The following is a 20,609-nucleotide window of genomic DNA, read 5'->3' as shown; positions in this document are numbered from 1 at the left end:
GCACTGCAGGACTGCTTGGTTTCCATCAAGCAGGGGGGCAGCTTTGGGGCTGTAGCCAGCGATCAGTCAGCCGATAGCTTTTAACGGCAGCTGCTCAAGTGTTGGCCAGGAGGGGAGCAGGCGACCTTATGACATTCAAGGAGCAAGTGAGTTGAGCCACTGAGGGTTTTTTTTTTAAGCCAGACAGCTCCAAACAGGTGGGTTTGTTTGGAGCAGTTAACACCAATGCCTGACACACACTTGGGAGAAAGGCAGTCTTTGGTAAAGGTTCTGTGTCTGCGGTCAGGTGCGCCGAGCCTTCCAACGCATCCTCCAGGGAAACCAGATGCTATATTTCTAAGGGGAAAATCGAGCAGATCCCCCACCCCCTGCAGTTTTAACCCTTTCAGGGGCTTTCCTGCAGCAGGAAGCAGCAAAAAAATGGGAACGAAGGTAAAGTAAACGAAGCGGCTCAACTAGCAGGCCACCTCCGCAGGCAGAGGGTGGGGTCCCTGTGGGCCTGGTGGTCCAGGGCTGGAGGGCGCCTCGTGCTCGAAGTGTCAGGTAGGGAATTCCTCAATTCACCTCCCTGCGGGCCCTGCCAGCCATCCTCCTTTGCAAGCAGATGGGCTGAGCTCTCTGCAGTATTCAGTGACAGGACCTGGCCAGTGAGACCCTTACACCCCGTCTGCGCTGCCGGGTCATTGTCAACCCCCAGGGCGCACACTGTTGGAGAAGGGGTTGGCCGGGTGTCCTTAGGCAACACCCCCCTGCTGGTGACTAGCATTGCTGGACTATGTCTGTTGTGCTCCACCCCAGAGGTCTGAAGAAGTGGGTCTGTCCCACGAAAGCTCATCACCTAATAAACTATTTTGCTAGTCTTTAAAGTGCTACTTGACTGCTTTTTGTTTTGACAGTGTATAGACTAGCCCGGCTTCCTCTCTGTTACCACCCCAGAGGTGGCTGTATCCCAGGCTGCCCTGGGACGTGCTTAGGGATGAGCATTGGCCGACAGTGAAGAGCGCCAATGGACCCTTGTAGGAGGCTCAGTCCAATGCCCAGTGACCAGTAGATGGAGGGAACCTTTCAAATCACGTTTATTAAAATATCGGTGCTTCCTGGGCAGTTCCAGGCTGGCAGGGCTGTGACATGAATGTCCCCTCGGCCGAGTCTCTTGCAAAGTTCTTACTCTTGCCATCCACAGCTGCTGGCCCCTGCCCCGCTCGGCCACACCGTGGGATTCTCCAGGGGCTAGTTACCTCCTGTGGCCGTAGGGCCATTATTGCACGGACGGGGTGTGGGGGGACGACGACGGAGGTGCACCGTGGGGGCTGTTTAATGGACAGCCCCCGGCTGGTGTAGCCGGGGCCGCCAGGCTGAGTTTGAGGAGCAGTGCTGGGCATGGGCAGCTTTCTCTCTAAGCTGTGCACATGAAAAGCTGTGGGTGCCGCCCAGCCGAGCGCCCCCAGCCAGCAGCCTGTGTTTCTGTGGGTGGTGCATGTCACACGTCTCTGTGCGCAGACCAAAATTTATTCCACCCCGGCTGGAGAAAATAAAAGGAGCCCTGTCAGCGGGCCAGGACTGGGGAGCAGCCCCAGACCTATGCTGGGGGCGGAGGCGGTATCAACAGGTGCTGATTGGTCAGTGCTGTCCCCCGCACACCCACAGCTGCTGCGACGGGGATGCCCAGGGGGCTGCACGTGAGTCAGTCCGGGGGGGGGCCCAGTCCTGATCGCCTTGCTGCAGCCACGAGGGCCCTGGCGCTGGTTCACACAGACCCAGACGCAGCCCAGTCCTGGGGCGCGAGAGTCTGGCTGGGAGGGGCCCGGCCCATCATCGGGGTCCCGCCCTGTCTGGCGGGTCGCTGGAGGGGAGCCCGTAGGAGAACTGGCTGTGGCGTCTGCAGGCCAGGAAAGCAGCTCCGTGAGCGATGCAGCACGTCCAGATCTGGGGGGGCAAGAAGGAGCCCGGGTGAGCTGCTGACGGGGAAAGGGAGTTAACGAGGGGCTGTGGGGGGCATTGGAGCAAGCGGGGGAGACGGCCTAGTGACCCCTCCACCCCAGAGTCCAGGGGCATCTGAGCCCTTGACCTGAGCCACCTGCCCGGGAGGGGCAGAACCAGGTACCAAGCCCACTCCTGACTGGGCCTGTGTTTGGCTAACACAGCAGCTGGTTCTGGTCTGCCCCAGGCTGGGGGCTCCCCAGCCCCATTCCAGCCCTGCAGGGAGCAGGTGCCCTGAGAACCCAGGGGCGGGTCCCTCCTTCGTGCCCCTCTCGGACAGCAGAGTCCCCTTGAGCCGGCGCTGGGGAGAGACAGGAAGGTCCTGGCTGGGCCAAGAACTCCCAGGACCTGACCCCCTCTGGCCCCAAGCACAGCCCCGCCCGGTGCTGCCGGGGTCCCGCTCCCCACAGCCCTACCAGGTAGGCGGTGAAGGCTACGTAGCCGGCCAGCACGCAGGCCAGTGGGACGTAGTAGGCCAGGCCGCCCAGCGTGGGGATGTAGACCACCACAAAGTAGAGGTTAATGATGCAGATCAGCCCGGTGATGAGGCTCATCAGCACCTTCCCGATGCTGCGGAGAGAGCGGAGAACCCATGAGCCCGGCCCGGCCCCTCCCTGGCACTGCCTGGGCCGGCCTCCCCCATGCAGGAGCGCGCAGCAGGGCATTGCTCCCAACCCCCGCACGGCTGGCCTGGCTCCGGCAGGCCCAGGCCCTCGGCGGCCACGTGCCCGGCCTGCCCACCTGCCCCCCGCTGTGCCCCACCCCCAGGTCCTGCTGGAACCCAAATGCCCCCGAAGCTGCGGGAGCTGCCGCTTGTCAATGTCAGCGCGGGGGGGGGGTGGGGTCTGCTCGCAGGGGGCCAGGCAGCCGCCTGTGCCCCGGGGGCGGGGGCCGGGCGCAGACGGATACTCACATGCCGTTGGCGAACTCCTGCATGAGCGGCCGCATGCTGGTGAAGGTGAGAACTGGAAGCACAGCGAAGGGCAGCTGCAAGGTAGAGGACGGGGAGGGGAGCAGGGGCCCGTCAGCTGTGCTCTGGGGCGCCTGCCCAGGGGAGACTCAGGTGCTGCCTGGCTGGTCAGCAGAGAGCCCCCGGCCGGCAGCGTGTTTCCGTGGCTGGTGCGCATCCGCGCATCACTCAACAAAATTTATTCCACGCACCCGGATGGAAACAGATGAGCAGGAGCGTTGGCACGTGCCCGGCTCCCAGGCACCTGCCCTTGCCTAGGGTGGCCCCCCCACCAGCTGTGTGCACCCCCCCCTGGGCCCAGCTCTCACCAGGAGGCTCTGCAGCACGTTGAGCAGGTCGTTCAGCCCCGTCAGGTGGCTGACGTCCTTGAAGGCGGCGATGAAGACGGTGGGGAGGATGGCGAAGGAGCGGGTGAACAGCACGCGGGCAAAGCGGGACCAGCGCAGCTGCAGGAAACCCTGGGGGTGGGGGTGCAAAGTGGGGCCCTCAGTGTGGGAGAACCACCTGCAGGTGCTGCTGCAACAGCCCCCGGAGCCTGATCTGCCCCCCACTGCCGAAACCAGGAGCTGGGCCCCGAGCCCCACGTGCGGTGGCTGGTCTGTGGCCAGGTGCCACGGCCCCTCCCCGGCCAGGGCCGGCCCCTCTCCCGCGCAGGCTGCAGATGCTGAGCTTAGGCCCTGGCTGCAGGAGCGCTGACCCCGACCGCTGCCCATCTCCTGCCCGTCCTCAGCCCTGTGCCCCAGTCCCACGTTGGCTCTGCCCCCACACCCAGCCCTGGCTCAGCTCAGTGCCCCCCCATCGCCCGCACTCACCCGTGGGCGCAGCACCCCCAGCATACAGCCCCCACCCCCCGGGGCACAATTCAGTCCCAAGAGTCACCATGTCTGCACAGGTGGACGCCCCCCGCCACCCAGGGTCTGGCTGTTAATCCCTGGAGCACCCAGAGCTGAGCAGACACCCCACACACACCCCCCGCACGCACTGCGAAATAGCCACGTCCCCTGCCCCCCAAGAGCCCGCCCGCTGGAGGGCGCCGCCCCAGGGCCATGTCTGTACCGGGCACGCACAAGTTAATGGGGCTCCTTGCCCCCGCCCCGCCCGCCATGGGCCTCCCGGCCCAGGGAAGGCAGGTTAAAGCGCGCCGGCACAGCCTGGTGAGGGCATAGCCAGCGTGGGGCAGGGGGCTCGCTCGGAGATAGCAAGGCCTGGCCCTGCACGGAGGGGCTGAAATGCAAAATGAGCTGCGGGCTGGGAGTGAGGGGCACCAGCAGGGCCAGAGGGGGCAGGGGCTGTGGGTCGGGAGTGAGGGGCACTGGCAGGGCCAGGGGGGACAGGGGCTGTGGGTCAGGAGCGAGGGGCACCGGCAGAGCTGGGGGGCAGGGGCTGTGGGTCGGGCGCGAGGGGCACTGGCAGGGCTGTGGGGGGCAGGGGCTGCGGGTCGGGAGTGAGGGGCACTGGCAGGGCTGTGGGGGGCAGGGGCTGCGGGCTGGGAGTGAGGGGCACCGGCAGGGCGGGGGGACAGGGGCTGTGGGTCAGGAGCGAGGGGCACCGGCAGAGCTGGGGGGCAGGGGCTGTGGGTCGGGCGCGAGGGGCACTGACAGGGCTGTGGGGGGGCAGGGGCTGCGGGTCGGGAGTGAGGGGCACTGGCAGGGCTGTTGGGGGCAGGGGCTGCGGGTCGGGAGTGAGGGGCACTGGCAGGGCTGTGGGGGGCAGGGGCTGCGGGCTGGGAGTGAGGGGCACCGGCAGGGCGGGGGGGCAGGGGCTGCGGGCTGGGAGTGAGGGGCACCGGCAGGGCGGGGGGGCAGGGGATGCAGGTCGGGAGTGAGGGACACTGGCAGGCCAGGGGGGCAGGGGCTGTGGGTCGGGCGCGAGGGGCACCGGAAGAGCTGGGCTGGCAGGGGCTGTGGGTTGGGCGCGAGGGGCACCGGAAGAGCTGGGCTGGCAGGGGCTGTGGGTCGGGAATGAGGGGCACCAGCAGGACTGGGGGGGATGGGTGCCCAGGGCCCACACCCAGGAAGGGGCTGCAGGAGTGGGGAGGCTCTGTCCAAGCTGCACGTGAGGGTCTGTCGCACTCCTCCAGTTGGTCTCTTCCTCGCTCAGACGCCCGATTCCCTCCCGGGGCTTAGGCCGAACACCCCGAACTCGGCCGATGAAGGGTTCCATTGTCGGGAATTTCGCAGCACCAGGTCACGCCCCTCCCCGACTCCCCCACCCGCCCAGTGAGTGGCCCTGCCCTGGCGTGGTCTGGGGAGCCGGGTCTCTCTGCTGCTTGGACTGGGAGAACCAGCTGCCCGCAGGGCTGGCTGAGCAGCGCTTTGCTTTGGGACAGACCTGGTGGGGCTGTGCAGTCCCCGCAGCCGCCCAGCGAGGTCACTGATTATTCAGTGAATGACACAGTCCTGGGTCACTTCAGCTCCCCTCCTGCAAAGAGCCCGACCCAGCAGCAAGCTCCAGACACGAAGGCAGCTTGAAATGCAGCCACCTCTGGGGTGCACACAGCAGCTGTGCGTAACAGCTCAGCCCGACAGGCTGGAAGGGGGCAGTGACAGGCCGACCTCTCCAAGTAAAAGCTCCAGGGGAGTCTAGGGAGGTGATCTAAGTGCCACAGGCTGGAATGTGCACAGATCTCCTGGGGCGCCCAAGACCTCAGGGTCTCCCCCTCTGCGCCTCTCAGGGGGCCGAGCGGGCTGGAGTGGGAGCAGGTCCTTCTGTTTCACCCACAACCCTGAGCTCCGAGAGCAGCCAGATGTTTCGGGCAGGAGGCTCAGCAGCACCACAGTTAAACAGTGCAGCTGTTGGTGTCATTAGACTCCAGAGTCAACGCCCGCTGGGGAGACGGGTGCAGTGCTGTGAGGTCAGAGGCAGGCTGTCTGCAGGCTCAGGCAGGGAGCAGGGTCACTGCTGGAGGTGTCTCTCTGCAGCAAAAAGGGCTGGAAACGCCATTACACAAACCCAGACTTGACCTGCACAGAAGCCCGTGGGTCTCTGGGGAAGCGCAGGTTCAACCCCCAGACGGTACCAGCCCAGCCCCCAGGCGGTACCAGCCCAGCCAGCCCTGTCCCCAGTGGGTACCAGTCCAGCCCAGCCCAGCCTCCAGGTGGTACTGGTACCAGCCCAGCCCAGCCCAGCCCCCAGGCGGTACCAGCTCAGCCCAGCCCAGCCCAGCTCAGCCCAGCCCCCAGGCGGTACCAGCTCAGCCCAGCCCAGCCCAGCTCGGCCCAGCCCCCAGGCGGTACCGGCCCAGCCAGCCCTGTCCCCAGTGGGTACCAGCCCAGTCCAGGCCAGCCCAGCCCCCAGGTGGTACCAGTCCAGCCCAGCCCAGCCCCCAGGCGGTACCAGCCCAGGCAGCCCTGTCCCCAGTGGGTACCAGTCCAGCCCAGCCCAGTCCCCAGGCGGTACCGGTACCAGCCCAGCCCAGCCCAGCCCGTCTCACCTCCATGACAAATTGCCCAGCGTAGGTCCCGGTCATGGTGGAGCTCTGCCCAGCTGCCAGGATCCCGACCGCCCAGATATAGAGGGCGACGGAGCCGAAGTAGCAGCCCAGGATGACACCCTGCCGGAGGAACAGAGCAGAGCCGGCTCTAGCAGGGCACAAACCCAACTCCTCCCTGGTGGGGCGGGGCGCTGGCTCTGCGTCCAGCTTCTCCCCCCCGAGCTGGCAGGTCGGGGCAGCAGGGACCCCGTGGGTCGGCTGGCAGCTGGAGGGGCAGTGCCAGGCCGAGGGAGTGTTGGGCAGGTGGGTTACGAGTGTGTGCGGGAGGGAGCAGGGGGCTGGGGGCCTGGAACCTGAAGCTGGTGCTGCTGTTCAGAGGTGCTGCCGGGACGAGGGCCTGGCCTGGGAGACCACATGGGACAACCCCCCCAACCCATGAGGCCAAGGAGTTTCCGTGCCGCTGCCCCCCTGCTGCAGCCCAGCCCTACACCGGGGGCAGGGAGGGCTCCTGGCCCCCGACTCACCCCCTGGTAGATGTCCACGGAGACGGTCTGGTTGTTGCGGGGGAAGATGGAGGCGTACTGGCTGACGCTGCTGTTGGCACACACGTTGTACTGAAACACAGGGCTCTGCTGGTCAGGAGGCTGCCTGGCACGGGCCCCTGCTGGGCTGGGGGCTTCGGGGCACTGGTAGGGGGCAGGAGCAGGCTGGCCCTACGGCGGGCTGCCCACTCCTGCCTGCGTCTCTGCCCTGAATACTACCTGGGGCTGAGCGTGCATTGACTAACCCCCCACCCCCAGTGAGACCAGCCCCCCAGGGGCTGCACCCCCCGCACAGCTGGGTGGCGTGTTCCCCACCGCCCTCTACTCCACAGCACCTCCTGGCTGGCTCTGCGGGGAGCTGCCCCCTTGGCTCATGGGGTGGTGACCTGGAGGGGAAGGTCACATGCTAAGCCAAGGCCCAAGCGTGCTGAGAAGAGCTGCGACAGGGTAACCAGGCAAGAGCGCGGCAGAGCAACGTTACTGCTCATCCCAGGAGCCGTACAAAGCCTGGGGCTGAATTAGCCGTGGCTGCTCACGAGCGAGATCTTGGCGTCACCGTACGGAGCTCTCTGAATCACCCCGCAGGGCGAGCTGCCGCGGCCAACAGAGCAAACGGCACGCGAGGAACCATTGAAAAAGGGGCGGAGGATGAGGCAGAGAATCCCTGGTTGCCTCGGTAGAAACCCCTGGTGCGCCCACCTCTGGAGCAGCGCAGGCAGACACGGTCGCCTCAGCTCAGAAGAGAGATCTCGGCGTTGGGAAGGGGTCAGAAAAGGGCAACACAACGGCCAGGGGGCTGGAACGGGCGCGTGCGAGGAGAGATGAAAAACCTGGGATTTTTCAGCTTAGAAAAAAGGAGATCCCGGGGGACGTTGCAGAAAATCATGACGGGGGAGGAAAAAAGTGAAGATGGAAAAGTTATTTGTGTCTTCCCAGAAGAACCAGGGGCCACCCAATGACCTTAATGGGCAGCAGGTTTGAAACTAACAAAAGGAAGTTTGTCGCCCTGGGGAACTCCTCGCCGGAGCGGGTTGTGAAGACCGGGGCGGTAACGGGGTTTGCAAAAGAGCTAGAGAAATTCATGGCTGGGCAGGGCTGGTGTCTCCAGTCCTGGTTTAGCAGAAGCTGGGAATGGGTGACAGAGGAGGGATCGCTGGCTGATTCCCTGGGCTGTTCACTGGGGCACCTGCATTGGCCGCTGTCGGCAGACAGGACGCTGGGCTGGATGGACCTTTGGACTGATCCCGTCTGGTCGTCCTTAGTTCTAGCCCCAGGACAGCTGCTGCTGGGAGTCACTAGGGTGCTGGGGGGTAATAAGGTCTCAGGCAGCTGAGGAGCGGCCCACGGCCTGTCCCAGGGCAGGGCGCTGAGCCAGAAGCTACCTCGGGTGCGGGAACTGCTGGGAAGTGCAGGCCGGCAGGCGGCTCCTCCGCGTGGGAGGCACATGCCCGGCGCAGGGAGAAGGCCCACGCCTGTCCCGGCCGGCCGGACTCACCACGTCCTGGTTGGTGCGGTGGTAGAAGGCCTGGCCGAAGACGGCCATGACGAAGAGGTTGATGAGGAAAGAGACGAGGAGGGCGATGCAGGACTCGATCAGGAAGTACTTGTTGGCCTCGCTCACCTCCCGCTTCTCGGAGCGCCTCACCTCTCGGGTCTGGGCGGGGGCACAGCGCACGGCACCGTTACACCAGCCAGGTGCGCGCCCCTCCCCGCACAGCCGGCTCGGCGGCTGGGGTCAGGGCCGCTGGCTCCAGGGCAAGGGCCGAGCCCCCAGCGGGGACGGCCTGCTCGGCTCATGGGGCGATGGGGGATGTGGTGTGGGGGGGCCGCCCTTGGCGCCCTGCTCCCAGCACGGAGCCAAGTGTCCATCTCCTGTTCCCAGGGCGCTGCCCTCCGGCCCCCCCACAGGGTGCCAGGGGCCGGCCCCTCACTCCCCTGCCTCGCTCTCCAGCCCCTAATGCCCACCCACCCGGGGGCAGCAGGGGCTGCGAGTGGAACAGTGCCCCCCTCTGGCAGCTTAGTGCATTGCACCCATGCCCCCACCGCAGCAGCCGGCTGTGACCCACGCTTGGCCCCCGGGGGGCTAGGGAAGAGCCCCCTCCCGCCCGGGGACAAAGGGGGCGGGCAGCGGCCTGGCGCCCTGGGCCCTCACCTTGACCAAGGAGGAGTGGAGGTAGATGTTGTGTGGCATGATGATGGCTCCCACGATGCCCACAGCCTGCAGCAGCTCCTCCCGCCCGCAGCCGCGGCAGTAGGGGAAGAAAATGCCCTTCAGCACCTCCTGCTGGTCAGGCCGCACCACCACGTACTGGGGGCAGAGCCGGGGGTGAGCAGGCGGCAGCTGGGGCCCGCCTGGGCACAAGGGATCTGCTGCGTGCGCTGGCCTGGCACCCTGACAGGCGGGCCGAGCTGAGGTTCCCCCGGGGCACAGCAAGCTGCCGGCGCCAGGGCTCCTGCAGGGCAGCCCCAGGGGGCGGGCTATGGCTCTAGCTCCATGGCCCACCCTGCCCTTGCTGGCAGTGCCCAGTGGAGCTACGATAACCCCGGCTGGCCAACGACGGGGCAGCCCCCTTCCCCTGCTCCAGGAGCCCGTCTGGCTCGGCCGAGGTCACAGCCCAGGGCTGGGCTGTCTAGCAGGACCTGCTCCCCACCGGTGAGACCACAGCAAAGCGCCGCAACACGCCCTAGCTGGGGCCCAGAGCCTCCCACGAGCACAAGCAGCCAAGAGGCAGCGCCTCACTTGAAGAGCACGGCAGCTGGAAGGGGGGTCACCTCTCCCGACACGGACTGGGCAGCCCCTGGGGGGCGGACCAGGACCCCACCCGAAATATCTCCTTGGCAAAGCTCCTCCGGGGAGCCAGCGGCAGCTGGGTCTGGGCGCCGGCCTGCAGCCTCGACACAGGGGCTGCCCGTGCTGACGATGGCCCGGGAGAGAGGAGAGAGGAACCTGTCTGTGCTCTGCCACCCCACAGCCCCCGTCCGTGGAGCTGCCCCTCCCGGCCCCAGCCCTGCCCAGTGCAGGGAGATTTCCCACCGGCGGGCACGGCTGTAAGACCAGAGGGCTGCACCAGTGCCACCCGGTGCTGCCGACCCCACCGCTGTGATCCCACTGAGCACATGCACCGAGACCCTACAATCCGCCCGTGGGATCGGCTGCGGGCAGGCCGGCGGGAGGGCGAGCATTGCTCAGGACGGGCGGGCAGGGCTGGGCCCAGGAGGTGCCTCCCAGTCTGGTAGCGCTATTTCCCACAGGTGACCGCTGTGGATTTCCCCGCCCGGGCCGCTCTGCAGCCGGAACTCCGTGCGGTGCCCCCCCGGCTGGCACGCCAGGGCTGGGAGCGGCTGCGAGAGCACACAGGAGCCGGGAATTTCTCTTTACCTCGTAGCCAAACGTCATGGCCATGATAGTGATGAGGAGACCGAAGAAGGCTTCCAGCTTCCGGAGCCCTGCGGGAGGAGAGCGGGGGGGTTGCAGGCTGCAGCTGGGCTCTGGCAGACAGCTCCGAGCCAGAGGGGACCAGAGGGGCTCACCTGGCCTGACCTCCTCCCCACTCTCAGGTGTAGAAACTCACCACCCACGCCTGTAACGGGCCCCCGAGCCCCGGCGGAGTAACCGACCCCCCCTCAGATCTCCACGGACAGACTTCAGCTTACAGCCCTTCTGCCACTCGCTCCTGTTCAAACCACCCCGTGACTTGAGCACCAGGCTGCAGAGGAAAGTGGAAAACTCCCGGCATCTCTGCCAGTCTGACCCAGAGGAATGGGCAGCCAGGACTGAGGGGGCTCTGACCCCCCAAACGGCCTAGCGTGGCCCCACCCAGGTTCCACCCCACGCCTGGCTCCTCCCGCTGTTCCCAGCGCTCTGCCCTGGCTGACTTGCCTTCCGCAGGGACCCTGGCCGCTAGGGATGGGGCTGCCCTGCCACCCGGCACTGAGACCAGGCCAGATGGTGCTTTGGGACTGGACTACCAGGACTGGGAGGGGGTGGGGGAGGTGATCTGGGAACCTGCCAGGGGAGGAGCCGAAGGGAAGGAGCCGGGAACTAGCCTCCTCGGGCAGCTGGGTCACTGGCTACCCATCCCTGGGGATGGGGAATTTCCTCCTGACCCCCAGTCTGGCAGTGTTAGACCCTGAGGGTGCTGCCAAGACCCACCAAGCAGATCCCCGGGGAAAGAATTCTCCAAGTGACTCCGAATTCTCCCCACAGAGTGCCCCAGCCCTGGCCCTTGGGGGACACTCCATGCTGGCAGACAAGAGCTCAGCCACAGTCCCATCCGACCGGGCCCTCCATAAACTTACCCAGCACAGCCTCAGAGGGGTAGCCGTGTTAGTCGGTATAATTTATTAGGTGACGAGCTTTCGTGGGACAGACCCACTTCTCCAGATCAGATCTGCCCCACGAAAGCTCATCACCTAATAAATTATACCGACTAATACAGCTACCGCTCTGCGATCTGGAGAAGTGGGTCTGCCCCACCAAAGCTCCTTGCCTAATAAACCATTTTGTCAGTCTTCCAAGTGCTCCGTGGCTGCTGGTTGGTTCAGTGAAGCACAGCCTGGAAGCCACTGGGTCCCCTGCCCCACTGCTCCTCTTATGAGTCTGCAGCAGAGCTTCACTTCGCTGCCAGACGCCTTCGCTGATTTCGAGCCTAAACTTGTTCCTGGCCAATTTATACCCATTTGTTGTGGGGCCCACACTGGCTCTGAGCTTAAAGAATTCCCCTCCCCCTGGTATATTTATGGGGAGCAATCCCATCTCCCCTCCCGCTTCGCTGCGTAGGTGGGGCACGCCCAAGTTCTTTGTGTCTCCTCTCATAAAGCCAGTTTTCCATTCCTCAGGGCAGCTAAGTAGCCCTCCTCTGTGCCCAGGTCGATTTCGCTTACAACACAGAACACAAAGGGAAGGGCATGCACTTTGCACTCATTTTTTATTATAAATATTTGCACTGTAAAAAGGTGCAGTTAGCACGAACCTTGAGCTCACAGGTATAGCCTTCTGTTCAAAAATAACGATATTCAAAAGTGAAACAAGGCAAAACTTGAACGCCCAAAAGTCCACTCAGTCCTACTTCTTGTTCAGCCAATCGCACCAAAAAACAAGCTTGTTTAATATAAGAACAGAAGAACGGCTACACTGGGTCAGACCCTAGGTCCATCAAGCCCAGTGTCCCATCTTCTGACAGTGGCCAATGCCAGGTGCTCCAGAGGGAATAAGCAGAACAGGAAATCAGCAAGTGATCAATTCCCTGTCGCCCATTTCCAGCCTCTTGCAAAGAGAGGCTAGGGACACCTTCCATGCCCATCCTGGCTAACAGCCATCGATGGTCCTATCCCCCATGAATTTATTTAAACTCCACTATAATCTTGGTCTTCACAACATTCAACAGCAAGGAGTTCCACAGGTTAACTGGGTGTTGCATGAAAAAATATTTAATATGGTTTGCTTTAAACTTGCTGCCTATTAATGTCATTTAGTGACCCCTAGTTCTTGTGTCGTGAGAAGGAGGAAATAATTCCTTATTTATTTCCTCCGCACCAGTCATGATTTTATATACCTCTATCATATCCCCCCTTACCTTTACCTTTTTGTGTACCCTTATGGGAGATGCTAGTGTCTGCTTCGTGCTTACAATAGCCCCTGAAAGCGAGAGCTGGCGTTCGCATGGAGTTGTCGTATCTGGCAGCGTAAGACATTTATGTGCCAGATGTGGTACGTTCACATGTCTCCTCTGGCTTTGCCCATCACCCCAGAGGATGTGTGTCCCTGCTGACGATGGGTCCTGCTTGATAACAATCCAAAGCAGAGTGGACCAACGCACGTTCATTTTCACCATCGGAGTCCGGTGCCACCAGTGGAAGGTGGATTTTTTTTTTTGGGTGGTTCAAGATCTGTGGCTTATGCACCGGAATGGTGCTGTTTTAATAGGGGTGACTACATTCCCTATGCCAAATATGGGCCACCGGGCTTCCAGGGATAGGGGCTCTTCAGCCTCCCCGCAGGGTGTACCGGGGAGAGGGGGGTTGTGCAGCCTGCCGGCGCAGGGCTCTGAGGAACAGGGCAGCCCCCCTGGAGAGGGGCTCTCTGGCAGTGGGGGCTGCCACCGCAAGGAGCTGGGTGCTGGGGAACAAAAGCCCCATGAAATAAGGGACAACTTGCTCATTTTCTTAAAAGAGTCGGGACGCCTGTGAAACGGGCTGAATAAGGAATTGCCTGGATAAAAAGGGGGCTGCACGGTCACCCTAAGGCTTTGGAAAGCGGGTGCTGCACACGGCTGCCCCACAGATTCCTCCCCCCGGCAGGGGCTGTGGCAGATCACTTTAGCAGTCTCACGTGGGTGCTTTCTGGGGCTGTGGTCACAGGTGCAGGGACGGGGCTTTCACACGGATGGGGGCTGGCTCCCCAGGAATGGTGTTTGCTCTTTTTTCACGAGATGCATATTTTAAATGGGACACCTCCTTGGGCTGGCCTAACACCCCTCTCATCTCTATATGCAGGACTGCCCCAAGCCCCCTCAGCTGCCTGCCCCACAGGCCCAAGGGACTCCGCTACTTCCAGGCTGGGGGGCCAGGCTAAGACCCCTTTACACCCTCCTGTGTAGGGCTGGCCTGGTTTGAGCTGCTCTCTATCTCTTGCCCAGGGCTGGCAATGCTATTTGCCCCACTCCTGCTGCCCCCACATGTCCCTCACTGCCCTGCTGGGGGTCAGGACAGTCAGCATAGGGCTTAGAAAATGGACTGCCCTGGCCAAACGGGACGTACAGCCACCCTCACTGGGTCTCCCTCTGAGACTGCCTTCATGCAAACTACACCAGCAGCATGTGGGTAGAACAGAGCAGGAGACACACCAGGCATTCAGTCACAAATGTAATTAACGCCTTGTTTTCTTCACGAGCATCAGCATGGGAGCATGTCCTCTGCAACAGATGCCAAAGCAGGGCGGGCTGTCGGAATGGTCAGCGTACCTGGCAGGTACACCAGTGCTGGATGAAAGCCTTTCCCCGCTTTCTGGTGACATTTTAAATAAGAAGCCCTCAGCAGCATCTCCCACAAAGGAAACCGAGCTTGTGCGGCTTTGTAACTGGCTGAAGAAGAAGTAGGACTGGATGGACTTGTTGGCGCTGAGGTTTGACATCGCTCTGCTTTTGAGTGCAGTTATGCGTAAGTTGCGCCTTCCCGGTGGACAGACAGAGCACTCCAGGGCTTGTTGGAGGGGAACTGAAAATTACCATTCTTGTCGTTTTCACAGTGCAAATGTTTGTAATCAAAAATAATAATCTCAGGTGAGCGCTGAACCCTTCATATTATGGAAGAACATAGGAACGGCCAGACAGGGTCAGATTGAAGGCCCCTCCCACCCAGCATCCTGTCTGCTGCCAGCGGCCAATTCCGGGTGCCACAATGGGGTTTCACCAAAGCGATCCCTGTCCCGCCATCCATTGCCAGCCTCTGACAAACAGGCGAGGGAGACCCCTCCTTACCCAGCCTGACTCATAGCCACTGAGTGCGTTGTAACTGAAATGAATGCATTTGAAAATGGAGGAAAGCATTCAAAATAGTCACTACATTTTGGTTCTCATTCTGCTGCTTAGTGGTGTGATTAGACCTGTGATTAATCGGGCTCCACTTTATCTGCTATTCATTTTCTGAGGTAATCGCACGTGTTAATTGCAGTTAACTGACGGCTTATGGCAACGTTTCCTGTTCCCAGATGCACAAGCTCACTCATGCTCTTACAGCGGAGTTCAAGGTGGGTCATATCCTCCTGTAGGCTATCCTGGCCCTCCTTGCTATTGGCAACGCCCCCGGACTTTGGGTCACTCACATCACGCTTTGTGAGCCAAGGCCATTCGTTAAAATCAGATTGGTTCCAGGTTCCTCCCTGCAGCCCAACATTTCCCCTTTCCACCTGACCCAGTGTGGCGGTCTGGCTCCCACCCAGCACCATGCTGCATCAGACCCATCTCTCTTCCACCCCCTCGTTGCTGGTAGGCCCCCTGGAGCAAATCTGCTTGGGACGGGGTCAGCGACCCTTCCCAGGTGGGGTGCTGAAATTTGACCTTTGCACCTCTGTAAGTGCCGGTGATACTTTTTAAAGTCACTAATCATCCTACTTACAACAGCTTTGCTCATAAACAGAGATTCAGAGAGTTACCGGTCAGGTGGGGGGTGGTAGCATTAGTTGGTCTTGTTAATGCACAGGTGCATGGCTTTGAGCAAGCCCCCATGGGGGAGGCCTCACGTGCCAATGGAAATCAGGTGGTGCCACTCTTGGCACCCAGGACATGGGTTGCTGACCCCTGCCCTATGTGCTCTGTGTCTCCCCCCGCCCCCTCTTAGGTGTATCACAGAATCATATAACACTAGGACTGGAAGGGACCTCGAGAGGCCATCGAGTCCAGCTCCCTGCCCCAATGGCAGGACCAAGTACTGTCTAAACCATCCCTGATAGACATCTATCTAACCTGGTCTTAAATATCTCCAGCAATGGAGATTCTACAACCTCCCTTGGCAATTTATTCCACTGTTTGACCACCCTGACAGTTAGGAACTTTTTCCTAATGTCCAACCTAACCCTCCCTTGCTGCAGTTTAAGCCCATTGCCTCTTGTTCTATCCTCAGAGGCCAAGAAGAACAAGTTTTCTCCCTCCTCCTTATGACACCCTCTTAGAGACCTGAAAACTGCTATCACATCCCCCCCGATCTTCTTTCTTCCAAACTAAACAAGCCCAATTCTTTCAGCCTTTCTTCATAGTTCATGTTCTCTTGACCTTTGATCATTCTCGTTGCTCTTTTCTGGACCCTTTCCAATTTCTCTACATCCATCCTCTTACTTGGGTCCTGGCTGAGAGGACAGCAGGTCGGAGACGAAGCCACCCTGGACGGAACAGGGTGGGGGTGCGTGTAGTTTGTTAAGCATTGAGCTGATTTTTAGAACGGTCCTGGGAGAGCCCAGGGACAGCCAAATGGTAGCCAAGAGGTGTCTGCAGGGGCTGCTGGGAAGAGGTGCATGAAACTGACAAGGAAGGAAGTATGAAACTGACCAGCCTGGGAAAAAGCACCTTGCTCTGCAGCTTCTTCACCTAGTGCCCTGCAGCGAAGGGTACAGATGGCACCTGCTGCCCCTCACCAGGGGCCGAAACAGTACCCCAGAGCTACTTGAGTAAAAGTACAGCTGTATGGGGGGAATGTACTTAAGTACAAGTCACCAGTGTCCCTCTGGAAAACTGCTCGAGTGAAAGTACAGGCTCCCCCCTACACACGTCACACCCTGGCTGTACTCAAGTACCCAGAAGTGAAAGCAGCTGCACTTTCACTGCAGTAACTTTTTGGAGTACTTTGTCCCCATCCCCACCCCTCTTACGCCAACTCACCGTATTTATCCAGGAAGAGGAAGAAGACGGTGTCGACGATGGTGATGAGGACTCCGGCCCACAGGGGGATGCTGAGGGGGGAATCACAGAGATTACGGCTCTGGTGAAGGTGGGGGAGGCTCATTCCTGACTCTCCATGCGGGGCGAGCAGGGCCCAAGCATTGCAAGAGGGAGACCAAGGGAGGGTTTGCCTCGGCATGTGAAACGCGCGGCTCAGCTGAACTTTCCCTGGCTGGGAGACTCGTCCCAGCGCTGAGTAACGCCAAGCACAGGGTGACACCAAGCCCCAGGGCTCTGCTTCAAGAGCAGGTCATGTCGAGAGACCGTGACCCACAGGCCAAAAGGAGCTGGCATGACCACCCACTCTGACCCCCTGGGTCCTGCATGTTAACCCCCTGAAAACCACAGGCAGTCTCAGGACTGCCTGAGCCTCAAGCTGAGGCCTCGGAGTACAGGCAAGGCTGACGTCCCGAGCTGATCCTGCCAGTCTTAGAACCAGCTGGGCCTGCACTTGGTCTCAGGGCTGCTAACAGAGGATCAGGCATGCTAGACGGCTTGGGTAATACCCCAGGGAAAGTGACCCACTTCTGATGCAAGCGCAGGGAGCAGGCACATGGGCTGGGGGCTGAGGGCACCTGGGCTTGAGGCCCAGCACCCCCCAGCCCGTAGGAACAATTGTAGCTGCAGCACAGGGGCTCATTACCGTCCGGCCGAGAGGAGGCTGAACGCGATGGCCGTCCCGATCACCTCCTGCATGTCGGAGCCGACGATGGCGATCTCGATCAGGATCCAGAGCAGCACGCGGGGTACCTGCAGCCGACGGGGCAGCTCCGCAGTGAGGAACCCTGGCTGGGGCCTTCTAGCACTTTAGCTACCCAGGAGGCCCCCAGGGCAGGTGGATTGGGCCAAGGAGGGTCAGAAACGTCCCCGGTGCCGTGCACAGAGGCCAGGAGTCCCCGCTCCCGGCTCTAGCAACACACGCCCTGCTCTTCCCACCACCGGAGAATGGACCCAGAAGTCCCCAGTCCCAGTCTCCCCGGCAAACCCCTTTCTAGGGCTGTACAAAGAACCCAGAGAGCTGCCGCTCTAACCACTAGCAGGTGGTTCTCTTTGCAGCTGGCTGCTCCTTTGCGACACGTCGCCACCAGAAGTGTGGGTCAGGGCTGGTTTTCTGGGACTTAGGGGATCACGGAAGAATCACTGGGGCCTCTCCTCTGGGGTGCAACATACGGCGGGTTAGCGTCCTTCCCCCGACTGCAGAGAGCTCTGCGGGGGGAGCAGCTCCCTGCCTCCAGAAGGGCGTGTCCAGGCCGGCAGCTCAGGTGAGCTGCACAAAGAAGAGAGGCAACCACATGCCCCACCGACACCCACCCCAGCCTCTGATCAGCCATCCCAACCTTTGTTACAGGCTGGGGACCGACTGGCTCAGCAGCAGTACGCTGGAAAGGGACCTAGGGGTTATGGTGGATGAAAGGCTGGATAAGAGTCAACAGTGCACCCTTGTAGCCAAGAAGGCTAATGGCATCCTGGGGTGCATTAGGAGGAGCATTTCGAGCAGATCTAGAGAAGTGGTTGTTCCCCTCTGTTTGGCACTGGTGTGGCCACATCTGGAATATTGTGTCCAGTTTTGGGCCCCCCAGTATAAAAAGGATGTGGATGTGCTGGAGCAGGTTCAGTGGAGGGCAACAAAAATGATTAAGGGGCTGGAACACAAGACCTATGAGGAGAGGCTGAGGGATTTGGGCTTGTTTAGTTTACAGAAGAGAAGACTTAGAGGTGATTTAATAGCAGCCTTCAACTTCCTGAAGGGGAGCTCTAAAGAGGAGGGTGAGAAATTGTTCTCAGTGGTGTCAGATGGCAGAACAAGGAGCAATGGGCTGAAGTTGAAGAGGGAGAGGTGTAGGTTGGATATTAGGAAAAACTACTTCCCCAGGAGGGTGGGAAAGCACTGGAATGCGTTGCCTAGAGAGGTGATGGGCTGTCCATCCCTAGAGGTTTTTAAGTCCCGGCTGGACAAGGTCCTGGCTGGGACGACTTAGTGGGGGTTGATCCTGCTTGAAGCAGGGGTCAGGACTAGATGACCTCCTGAGGTCCCTTCCAGCCCTGGGATTCTGTGATCCCCTCGGCAAGGACCTGGCGCGGACTTGCGCTGCTCTCAGAGCCTCAGGGCTGTTTGCCCAGTCCCATGCAAGCTGAGCACTTGGCTGGGCTACCCAGGAGAGATTCAGGTGCCACCCAGCTGATTCTTAGAGCGTCTCCAGCCAGCAGCCTGTGTTTCTCCTGGTGCTGCTGTCCTGTGACTGGACTGTTATGCTGTGTATGGAAGCCATATGACGTGTCTATTGTCTCTAATGCCCCCTGCAAACAGTGTGCTGGGGGAGCTGTGTGAGGTGTCTAATGAAAGCTGAGGGTGCCCTGAATCTGTGTAGGCTACTTATATGTCTGTGCCATGTAGGGAGGTAAAGTTATAGAGTTTAGCTCTGCAGCTTTAGTGGAAAATGTTCAGTGCTGAGATTCACAATGGGATGTGTGAACTCAGCCCCAGCCGGGACATTGGGCTGAACAACGGGGCAGAAACCAGATGCCCAGATGGCAAATCTACATTCCAGAAAGGTGGGACTTGGCAATGGAACGCCGCCCACTGGTCAGGGGACCTGGGCTGAGCAAAGGAACTGAAATCAGATGCTCAGATCTCCATCCCACCTGCAGTGTAAATGACCGGGGCGGGCTGGCCAAACCAGTGACCAATGGCAGTCTGCCACAGTGGCTTACCTGGGCCAGATGACATTGACCCCCAAGGGCCTGAGGGGAAGGAGAAGGGGCTTGGTCCTGACACAAGGGACAACCATGAGGTGGACCTACCAGTGTCCATCTTGGACTTCCTTCTTTTGTTCTTTGTTGGTTCCCGTTCCAAGTATCCATGAGCCAACATGCTGACCCCAGCGGGCCACATCTACAATTCTCCAGTAACTAAGACTATGTAACTTGGAATGGGCTTTCAGAGACTTCCAAGAATCCGCAACTAGTATCGCTGGCTGCATCAATAACTGTTATTGGTGTATGTAAACTATCACTTGCACAAAAAGCAGTCAAGTGGCACTTTAAAGACTAGCAAAATAATTTATTAGGTAATGAGCTTTCGTGGGACTATTTTGCTAGTCTTTGAAGTGTTACGTGTCTGCTTTTTGTTTTGATAGTGTATAGACTAGCATGGCTCCCTCTCTGTTACTATCACTTGAACAATTCTTCTCTCTAACCCTGTTCTTTCTTTCGTGTCACTAAACCTTTAGATGTTTAGATCTGAAGGTCTGGCGAGTGTGGTGTTTGGGTTTTGTCGGTTTTATATCATATTGGAAAGGCAGCAACAGCAGAGAGATATGCAGCATCACATTAGGGCAGTGGTACAATACTGACTGAGCGTGAACAGTGCTACCTACCAGTTCTTCAGCATCGTTTTGTGTGGTACCTGCAAAGTACGGACCACTCCAACATTTCCTAGGCTTGGTCTGCAGGAGCAGCTCATGTCTGTATAGTTATGTTGCTCATAGTAACCTAAGCTCCTGGTGTAGAAAGCACTGTGTGGGGCAGGTTGGCTTTGCCCATCAATGTCACTACCACCTCTCTGGGAGGTGGATTACAGAATCCCAGAATCCCAGGGCTGGGAGGGACCTCAGGAGGTCATCTAGTCCAGCCCCCTGCCCAAAGCAGGATCAACCCCAACTAAATCATCCCAGCCAGGACCCTGTCCAGCCGGGACTTAAAAACCTCAAGGGATGGAGAATCCACCACCTCTCTAGGCAACACATTCCAGTGCTTCACCACCCGCCTGGGGAAGTAGTTTTCCTAATATCCAACCTACACCTCTCCCTCTTCAACTTCTGACCATTTCTCCTTGTTTTGCCATCTGACACCACTGAAAACAGTTTCTCCCCCTCCTCTTTAGAGCTCCCCTTCAGGAAGTTGAAGGCTGCTATTAAATCGCCCCTCAGTCTTCTCTTCTGTAAACTAAACAAGCCCAAACCCCTCAGCCTCTCCTCATAGGTCTTGTGCTCCAGACCCTTCATCATTTTTGTTGCCCTTCGCTGAATCTGCTCCAGCAAATCCACATCCTTTTTATACTGGGGGCCCCAAACTGGAAACGATACTCCAGATGTGGCCTCACCAGTGCCGAATAAAGAGGAATAACTACTTCTCTAGATCTGCTCAAAATGCTCCTCCTAATGCACCCCAGTACGCCGTTAGCCTTCTTGGCTACAAGGGCACACTGTTTCCTCATATCCAGCCTTTCATCCACAATAACCCCTAGGTCCCTT

General features: G+C 60.1%; 1 protein-coding gene across 1 annotated transcript in view; it reads right to left on the bottom strand.

The window, feature by feature from the left end:
• Nucleotides 1-1,077: 1,077 nt before the first annotated feature.
• SLC11A1 (solute carrier family 11 member 1) overlaps nucleotides 1,078-20,609 on the bottom strand; it is a 30,272-nt gene continuing 10,740 nt past the window's right edge. The window contains exons 5-15 of the mRNA XM_075001109.1: nucleotides 17,000-17,106; nucleotides 16,297-16,367; nucleotides 10,305-10,372; nucleotides 9,078-9,233; nucleotides 8,421-8,579; nucleotides 6,908-6,997; nucleotides 6,384-6,503; nucleotides 3,259-3,408; nucleotides 2,894-2,967; nucleotides 2,397-2,550; nucleotides 1,078-1,926 (exon numbers count right to left, since the gene is read on the bottom strand). Coding sequence (XP_074857210.1) covers nucleotides 1,813-1,926; nucleotides 2,397-2,550; nucleotides 2,894-2,967; nucleotides 3,259-3,408; nucleotides 6,384-6,503; nucleotides 6,908-6,997; nucleotides 8,421-8,579; nucleotides 9,078-9,233; nucleotides 10,305-10,372; nucleotides 16,297-16,367; nucleotides 17,000-17,106 — 1,263 coding nt within the window. The 3' untranslated portion in view covers nucleotides 1,078-1,812. The remainder of the gene's footprint in view (nucleotides 1,927-2,396; nucleotides 2,551-2,893; nucleotides 2,968-3,258; nucleotides 3,409-6,383; nucleotides 6,504-6,907; nucleotides 6,998-8,420; nucleotides 8,580-9,077; nucleotides 9,234-10,304; nucleotides 10,373-16,296; nucleotides 16,368-16,999; nucleotides 17,107-20,609) is intronic.

The sequence above is a fragment of the Carettochelys insculpta genome, chromosome 8 (genome assembly GCF_033958435.1).
Source record: "Carettochelys insculpta isolate YL-2023 chromosome 8, ASM3395843v1, whole genome shotgun sequence".
NCBI classification, from domain to species: domain Eukaryota; kingdom Metazoa; phylum Chordata; order Testudines; family Carettochelyidae; genus Carettochelys; species Carettochelys insculpta.
The sequence above is the reverse complement of the archived record's forward strand: the minus strand, read 5'-3'. Positions and strand labels throughout refer to the sequence as shown.